Consider the following 9,998-nt stretch of genomic DNA (forward strand, 5'->3'; position numbering starts at 1 on the left):
TGGCTATTTTTATCTTTAGTTATATTCTATCTAGAGAGAATTTGTTAAGAATTTTTTGTATACAAAAGTTAAGATCAGTTCTGTCAATAATTTTCCTACATTTTTTTGAGATTGTTACCTTTGAATTCTCTGTTTTTTAAGGGATGGTATCACATTTATTGATTTGTGTATGTTAAATAATATTTATGAATCAGGGCTAAATCATACTTAACTATAGTTTATAATTCTTATAATATGCAATGAATTCAGGTTGATAATATTTATTTAGAATGGAATATACACATACTGAAGGAAAAATTTACATTGTAGCTTGAGTGTACATTTATTTTAAAATTTTATCAATCATTTTGAATTTGGCTTATGTTTAATGGAATTTATTTCTAAATAAATAATATAAGTTTTGGTAGAACTGGACTTACTACAGTTTACTGATACAGAGCATAGCTATTATTTGCAATTAGTGAACAAACACTTGCCTTAAAATGCCATATTATACTAACAATGCCAACTGTTTCAGGACTGGAAAACATATGGCTTCCTAAAATGCATTACCTTGTCTTTTCCACACTAACCCACATATAATGTTACTTTTTTGTTTTTTTGATTGTTTGTTTGTTTGCCCCTTAATGGAGTCACTGCTTATAGAACCCAGGACCTTATGCATAACTTTATTTATCAACATCATTTTGGAACACTTAACAGAAGCCACAAGAGTATGGATTAAAAATGACAAGAAAAATTATTCCTTCTAGGGACTTAAAAACCTCTGAGTGAAAGAATGGCAAAAATAAACATTTGTAAGTGTACAATCAGATTTTTCTCTTGTGTAATTGTAAAGTAGAATATTAAATTACATTTGTTTTACTTATAGCACTGAAATAAAATTTAAACAAAATTCCTCCCTTTGGAATTTCTTAAATTTGATTGATTATTTTAATTTAATTTTAATTCATAAATATTTAACATTTATTTATAAACATAACAAATAAACTGATATTTATTCTGCTGATGTTTTGAATATAGAGCTACTTATTGTAAAGTACACAGAGAAATAACTACTTCCATTTACAAATCAAATTTTGATTCACTTTAATTACAAATGATAATGAAATTGTTATAACCATTCTGTAAAAATTTTACACAAATTTCACTTTAAATTCCAATATTTTAAAATTATTTTATTTACTTTGTGCATATTTATACTCTGTTCACCAATGTTGTATAAATTTGGGTACAAAAGGAATGAGATTGTTTTTATCTCATACACCCCAAAGTTAAATTGTTTAAAAAGATATTCTCGGGAAAATATTTGCACATCACAGTATAAAAATAAATATCCTATATATTTCATTTTAACTGGATTAATGAGAAGGAAACACTGGCTGATTTTTACACTTGGGTTGCTAAGAGACCAGTCTTTTTGTGATGTCACAGCCACTCAGGTTGAGAACCATGTTGATGACCTATCAGTTTAACTGTGCAGGCCTGCTTAAGCAGCATTTGAAGCTGCACTGCTCAAAATCATGCAGATTAGAAAAGTAGCTGTAGGAAATGTTATTTGAGATGGCACATATTTCTTCAGAAATTCAAGATGTGCCTCCTAAAGATGGACCAACTGATTCAGGAAACCCCGGTAGATCTCTATCGTGTGATCAAACATTCTCTGGGGACTTGGACTTGAGGTGTATGATTGAAGAAAATGCTTTTCAGACTTTGTCTGAAAAATCCTTGATAAAAAGACCATGTTACACACATTGTGTCTTGGAACCAGATGAAGATAATGATTTTCGTTCTCTGACATTTCCAAGAAAACTCTGGAAAATGGCTGGGAGTGACCAATTTAAATCCATCTGGTGGGATGATAATGGAACTTCCATAGTGATTGATGAAGATGTCTTTAAGAAGGAAGTTTTGGAAAGAAAGGCCCCTTTCAGAATATTTGAAACTGGAAGTATGAAAAGTTTAGTTAGACAGCTTAACCTTTATGGGTTTAGTAAAGTGCGGCAGAAATTTCAAAGATCTGCTTGTCTAGTTGACTTTCTGGCAGAAGAAAAAGAAGCCTCTGTTTTAAGCAAGGTATACACAAATTTTAGTTATGACTTGGTAACTTATGTATAAAATTTTATTTTGTAAATCAATCTATGGTAATATAAATGTAAAGCTAGATTTTGAAAATAGTATAAAACTACAAATGCTAAAATTCTTTATTTTTTCTAAAAATGAGGACAGTGACTTAACTCTTCAAGACTATGAGAAAGTTTGCTAGCAGCTATGAATCTTATCAGAAATCTAAATAAAGGTATGAAAGCTGCTTTTCAAAAGTGGCATTCACCGTTACTGCAAACACTAAATTCTTTAATTTGATGACTATACTATTTACATGTGTATTTTCCAAATAAGGAACTTCAAAATATCGTCAGCAATGTTCATATTTTGATGATATTATCTTTGCATACTAAACATGAAATCTGAGGTTTTAAAGTTAAGGCTTATTGTAGTTATGTATTTTGGTTTAAATTATTACTAAAACCTTTCTCCTTTGGTTGTAGCTGCAGTTCTACCATAATCCAAATTTTAAACGAGGCTGTCCTCAGCTTTTAGTGAGAATAAAAAGAAGAGTTGGGATTAAAAATGCCTCTCTGGTGTCTTTATTGGCTCGAGATTTCAACAAGAAGCACTTTAAAGGAGGAAGTAATGTTGCTAAAAATAATTCTGATTTTGTGGCTGACACTAGTGGAGAAAGTGCATTTTTACCTTCTGAAGATTCAAACATGCCTCTAATAAGAAAGCCCTCTATTGGCCACATAATTTGTGATAAAACTACCCCGCTCAGAGGTGATTTTTCTCCTCCATCATCAACGTCAGTTAGACCACCAGAAAATATTGCAGTGGCACAACTAGCTATTTTAAATCAGTTGACCACTGTCCACGGGCACTCTCAAAGCAGCTACACTGAAGCAAATGGCCGTGTTGTGAACTTCATTACAACTACAACTTCTACTTCTCAATACAGCATTTTGTCCCCCTTACAGAGCAATTATTTTGGACTGATGGTGGAGCCTTCTTATTTTCCAAATAGATATCACAACATATCTGCCAATGAAGGTCGTTTTTGTAAACTTCAACCTGTGAGTAACCCACGGTTTCCAGTGCCAGTGATAGCTGATACATCAGCTACTTCTATTTCAAGGCCAACTCATCAGACATCTTCAGTTTATGAACGTCATCCTAATTACAACTGAACTACCAGAGGACTACCAGGTTATGCATGATAACAAAGATTAAAATTGATGTTTGCAAATTTTGACAAATATCTGCAATTTTCTTATTTGAACAATAAACATAGAACTGTACTTTATTATCCTTATTTTTTTAAATAGAGATAAGAGTTAAAAGTGATACTAAGTTACCATTTAAAGAAAAAAAGAGATATTTGTTTGATATGATCATTTGATGGAACAACATGAGTGTAAATTTAAATAATTTCTGTGAGGAAGAAGAGAAAATGGAAGAATTTGGAAAAAGACTAAAACATGGAGAGAGGGAAAATTACTTAGTGGTCTCTGGTTCATCCTGAAAAGTATTAAATGTGTTAAGTTAGGTTATGTTGGAACAGGATGAAAATGCAGGAACCGGCCCAGGGATCATGGTCTTTATTATGTCATCTGTGGTATAATAAAAGTCACATGATATAGTCTCAGATGGTACATTCAGCATGTGGTAAAATTTAACAAGGAATTTTATCTATGGTCTTCCTTGTGCTGTTTTCTAAGCATTCCAAATGTTGCTTTATTTTTCTCCACTCAAGAGTCTGCACTATATTTTTAGAGTGAATATTTTAAGTTACTTTTATGTTCCAGCCAAACACAAGCTTACATCTTCAGGGTTGCACTTAATACTTTTCCAAATCTAAGCCCACAAACTCATCTTAGTTTAGTCATTTCATTATCGATCTGGCATCTGACTAATTTGGCATATCTTTATGTTTCACTGTTTCTGGAGATACATCCAGGCAAATGCTTATCAACCATATTAAATCCAAACTCACAACTATTGCTCCAGCTTATCCTTAGACTTAGAATGTCCTCCTTTTACCTATTTAGATTTCCCCAGTCTCAGTACAGAAATCACCTCCTCTAGATATTTTCTGTCTATCCCCCTTTCCTTGTCTAACTTGGATACCAGCACAGTAAGCACAGCTCATGCCACAGGATGCATTTAATATTTAGTGAATGAAAAATACATGTTAACTTTAAGCAAAATCTACTTTCCTGAAACAACAAAACTTTCATGGTTTACAAACAGTTTCATTATGGTCTTTATTCTTCACCACAAACTAGCTCTTTTCGTAGCCCAAGGCTAGTCACTCAAGACAGTAATTGGAGATAGGTACAGGAGACAAAGTATTATTTTCTTCTTAATTCATGCCTCCAGAGACCTAAAGCATTCCATTCTCATTTGCTGGATTTTTCCTGTCTCTTCATCACCCACCCACCCCAAAATAGCTGATTCTCTTCCCCATACCAATAACTATACTTATTTCTAATTAATTGACTTCTTAGGATCAGAGCTTTATCCACAATTGACAATGCCATTGCAAACATTTAGTGTAGGTTTATTCACCCCACATAACTTGTGCCCTTGCTAACCTTCACACAGGAAGTATCTGCGAGGTACTAGCCCCTTGGTTGGGGTGGTCGTATTCAGTAACTGAATTGCAATCTGAACTGTGTGGACAAAAAAGAGGTGAGGGTGGTAGAATTAAATATTTGTCTAACTGCAAGAATACCAAATTTCTGCAGATATTAGGAAATATATAATATTAATGGAAGACTTTGACTCTTTCCCATTAATTTAAAATAAATAGTGAAGCAATTTCAGAATGTGAAATGAGCTGAAATTCTGGAAAAATTGTAGGCAAGTTCAGGGAGCCTAAGGCTTCTGCTCACAATCATGCAGCCAGTGTCATCTGATAAGACTGGAAAGGCAAAATTGAGTCCAGAATATGTGTCACCATTTGTGAAGAAAGCCTTTGATAATCTGGAGAATGGGCAAACGGGCCAGGGTAAGCTCTAGCAACTTCCCACCAATATGACTTTTACCAAGAGAAGGAAAGAGCCCACTTGCAACAGAAGATCTATGCCTGGACAGAAGTGATTGTTCCTATAACAGAAACATCAACCTTTCAAGTTTGTCAGCTCAAATCTGATGGTGGCTATGTTGTAGCTTACATTATCAGTCTGGGGTTCAGAAGGGCTGGTTCAGCAGCTAGTTTCCAGCTCCCTTATCAGACAGTGGGTCTTACCATAATCATCATAACAAGATTCTATAGTGATAAGTCAAAAGCTACACTTTAATTTCAAAATTAGAAATCCTAAAGAATTATATCGTTTGTTTCTCCATCTCTAGTTTTCTACCTGGGAAATCTAGAATATTGGCAAATGAACAAAAGTTGCCTGGTGCTTTGAAAACTATTCTCTGAGCTTTGTCCACTGAATTCTTCCCACTAAATACAACAAATCTGTCTTCCACTGCGTGTGTGTGTGTGAAGATGCATTTTTAAGCAGTAACGAAGTTTGTCTTAGTTGAGTCATCAGTGAATTATTATTCTGCATCTGGCAGAATCTCTGTGAATTAAGAGTTTCATTGAGCCACCAGATTTTCTTCCGGTCAGGGAGAGGAATATTATATTTCTCCCAGTATGCTAATTGTTATGTTTTCATTCAATCCCGAGCTGATGCTAGGGCCAAGCCACTGAACCCTTGAATTGGACTGAGGCATATACAGTCTCCAATCCCCAGAGCCCAGCACAGGATTGTGTCTCCTTTTTAATTTAAGCTTATGTCCAAGTTTTTTTCTCTTTTAATTCTCATTGTTGACACATCATATTTTGGCTTTGAACACCCATTGACTAATTTATAGAGACTGAACTGCTGATGTATTCCCGTTCAACTACAAATAGCAATAACCTTTATTTCGTTGGACTACCTGGAATACAGTGAGCATAGTCATTATTTTGAAAGCAGTCCTCAGTCCTAATAATGCAGAAACTTTATAGTTCTTTGCCAGCACTTGAGCGAGGATAATTCCTGTGGATCTCAGGGATTATCCTCACATCCCTTAATGCAACCATGGGAAAACACCATATTGTTTTCCAAAATCAAGTCTTTGTCATTATTGCATTCCAATTGCAAAACAGTTAAGAACTGTAGGAGTTCTGAGGTTTTACCATGCTGAGATTTTTTGCAACCTAGCATGTTCCTTACTTACTGATGCTGTTGGGGAGATGAGACCTTTGGTCTGAGACAGTGAATATTAACACTCAAAGAAAAGCAGCCATGGTTAAATTTTTTATCCATTCCCTAATCTCAGATGAATTCACAGAGTGAAATTTTGATGACTACAAAATCAGTGGTCTGTTATCATGAAGAAAGTTTAAGGCATGGTAAAACACTAGTTATATTAGTATCTTTATGTATAATTTATTAGAATCACTTATATATTTGCATCTTTATCTAGGATAACTCTATCATGACTCACGATTACTTGCTTCAAAAACAGTAATGAGAAATGACATGGGAAACAATGATCATTGTCTTTCCATTTTTCCTTCTGCTTTTATTGAGAGATAATTGACATAAGACATGGTGTAAGTTTAGGTGCAAAGGGTAGATATTTGAGTCACATGTATCATGAAGTAAGTATAGCAATTTTACGGAGAATTCATTATCTCATTTAGATATAATATTAAAGAAATACAATTTGGTTTTAGTTGTGTTGAGAAATCTTAGCGTCTACCCTCTTAACAACATTCATATATAACAAAAAGCAGTATTAATTGTATTTATCATGTTAAAATGTAGCATCCCTAGAACACGTTTTTTAACGGCTGGAAGTTTGTATCTTTCGAGTGCATTAATCTAATTCTTCTTTCCCAACCCCTGCCTCTGTTAACTACAAGTCTGTTTTTTTCTATAAGTATATTTGTTTGTTTTTGAAGTGTACTTTAATGTATAACACTGTGTTAGTTTCTCTTACATTACATAATGTTTGCAAATTTTAATACATTTCAAACTGATAACAAGAATAAATTTATTTATGATATGTTGCTATTTAAAGATATTTCATAGTTATTGACTATTCCCCATACAGTACATTTCTTGTTCCTGACTCATTTAAATTGCAACTGGAAAATATTCTCTCTTAATTTTTTTGAACTATTTCTTTTTCTTCACTACATTTCCCTCCTTCTTGTAAACAACCTGTATCTTTCTATATCTATTACTCCTTTTCTGTTTTGTTATGTTAATTTGTTTTAAAATCAGAATATGAGAAAAATAATTTAGCATTTGTCATTATCTGTGTGACTAATTTCACTTAGCATATTACCCTCTTGGTCTACCCATTTTTTGCAAATGACAAGAACTTATACTTTTTAGAGCTGAGTAATAACCCATTGAAATTTTATGTGTGTGTGTGCATACATATATATATATAGTGTGCATAATATATATATAGTGTGTATGCATATATATATTCAAATATAGATAAATCTTCAGTTAATAGATGGTTAGATATATATACTATAAACAGACATTTTCTTTGTCCATCATATATTGATGAGCAATTAATTTGCTTCTATATCCTGGCTATTGTAAATAATGCCGCAGTGAGTATATGGTTGAATTTATCTTTTCTGCTTAGTGTTTTTATTTTATTGGAATAAGTATCCAGATATAGAAATGTTGGATCATATTTCATTTTTAATTTTATATAATACTCCATACTGTTTTCCACAGTGGCAGCACAAATTTACATTCATTCAATCAGCGCATCAGGGTTCTTTTTCTTACATCCTCACCAACATTTATATTTGTAATAGTTTTGATCATATTCATTCTGACAGGACTGACATAAAATCTAATTGTGTTTTGGACTTGCATTTTTCTGATGATTAGTGATGTTGACCAATTTCATGTGCCTGTTGATTACCTTTCCACCACTGTATATTAATTTATTTGTAATGGGCTAAAGGAGCATAACTGTCTGATTTCATTTTTAGGCATTATGTTGTGTTCCATTATTCTGTTTGTTCTGTGCCACTACCATATTCATTACTGTAGCTTTGTATTAGAGTTTAAAATCAGGCACAGTGATACTTTCTATTTGTTTTTGTCAAACTTGTTTGTGTTTTAATTTGTTTGTTTTCTTTTCTTTTCTTTTCTTTTTTAGTGATTTCAACTCTTTTGTGTTTACATGAAAATTTAAGAATTATTTTTTGTAAGTGTCTGAAAATGCACTTTGTATTTTGATAGGCACTGAATTTAATTTGTGTATTTTCTTGGCTAGTACTGTCATTTAAACAATATTTTTTCCTAATATATGAACACAGTATATCCATTCATCTATTTGCATTATCTTCAATTTCTGTTACAAATATTTATAGTTTTCTTATTACAGGATATTTAACTCCTTGGATGGATACATTTCTTGATTTTTTTTAATGCAACTGTAAGTGAGACAGTTACCTCACTTCCTCTATCTGTTATTTTGTTGTTAGTGTGTAGAAATGCAAGATTTCTGTATGTTAATTTTACATTCTGAAATTTTACCAGACGCATTCATAAGCCCTAGTAGTCTTATGGCGTCTTCTTTATGATTTCTGTTTAACGTATTTCATCTGCAAACAGATAATTTTACTCCTTTTTTTGAAATAGCTATATTTTATTTACTTGTATTATGGATAGCTATGGCTAGAATTTCCAATACTATATTGAATAACAGTGGTAAGAGTGAGCATTATTTTTCTTCTTCCTTCTCTTACAGGAGATGCTTTCAGCTTTTAATCAGTGAGTGTCATGTTAGCTGAGTTCTTGTCATATATGACTTAACTGTGTTGAGGTATGTTTCCTCATGCCCAATTTGAGGAGAAATTTAATCATAAATAGATAATGAATTTGTCAAAACATTTTATGACACTTTTGAGGTGACCATATAATTTTTATTTTTCAGTTTGTTAGTTTGGTGTATCATATTGATTAATTTCTGGGTATTGAATCAATTTTGCATCCCTTGCATAAAAGGGACTTAATCATACTGTATAATCCTTTTAATATTTTGTTTTCTTTGCTAACAATTTATTGATGATTTTTGCATCTATGCTTATCAGTAGTATTTAACCTGTAATTTTATGAGATATTTGTTCCTGTTTTAGTAGTAGTGTGATATAGAAATGTGGGGTAGGAAGCCTTCCTTCCTCTGCAAATTATTGGAATTCTCTGAGAAGAATAGGTGATAGCTCTTCTCTAAATGTTTGGCAGAATTCACCTGTGAGGCTGTCTAGGCCTGGAATTTTGTATCTTGGGAGATTTCGTTTAATTACTTATTCAATTCCATTAGTGATAATCTGTTAACATTTTCTATTACTCATTCCATCCTGGAGATTAGGTCTTTCTAAGTAATTGTCCACTTCTTCTAGGGACATTTTTAATGGCATATAATTTGTTGTATATTTTTATGATGATTTGTGTTTTTTTTATAAGCTGTAACTTCTCATTTATTTTGGAGCTTTTTTATCTGTACTCACTTTTTTGCTCATGAGTCTCGTTAAAGTTTATCAGTTATATTTATCTTTCAAAAGCCATTATGTAGTTTGACTAGATGTTTCTATTATTAACCTTTATTTTATTTATTTATGTTCTGACCTTTCAGTTGTCTTTCCACATACTATCAAGTTTGTTTATTATTTTTCTTCTTCTTTTGTATGTAAGATTATGTTATAAAAGAGAGATGTTTCTTATTTTTATAAGTGGGATTATTTTGCTATAAGCATCCCTATTAATACTGCTTTTGCTATACCCCCATGGACTTTGTTTTTCTTATCATAATTCTTTATGTATTTTTACTTTGATTTATGCATCAATCCATTGGTTGTTTAATATTCTATGATTTATCCACCACACTTTAAAATTTTTCTCAGGTTTTTCCTTTTAGAAAAT

General features: G+C 32.2%; 1 protein-coding gene across 1 annotated transcript; it reads left to right on the forward strand.

Annotated features, from left to right (window-relative positions):
* The first annotated feature begins 1,459 nt into the window (after positions 1–1,459).
* On the forward strand, positions 1,460–3,353 carry LOC140695461 (heat shock transcription factor, Y-linked-like). The gene is made up of 2 exons (XM_072958190.1): positions 1,460–2,076; positions 2,550–3,353. The coding sequence occupies exons 1-2, from the start codon at positions 1,552–1,554 to the stop codon at positions 3,240–3,242; spliced, it is 1,218 nt and encodes a 405-aa protein (XP_072814291.1). The 5' UTR covers positions 1,460–1,551; the 3' UTR covers positions 3,243–3,353.
* The last annotated feature ends 6,645 nt before the right edge of the window (positions 3,354–9,998 follow it).

The sequence above is a fragment of the Vicugna pacos genome, unplaced genomic scaffold (assembly GCF_048564905.1).
Source record: "Vicugna pacos unplaced genomic scaffold, VicPac4 scaffold_220, whole genome shotgun sequence".
Taxonomy (NCBI): domain Eukaryota; kingdom Metazoa; phylum Chordata; class Mammalia; order Artiodactyla; family Camelidae; genus Vicugna; species Vicugna pacos.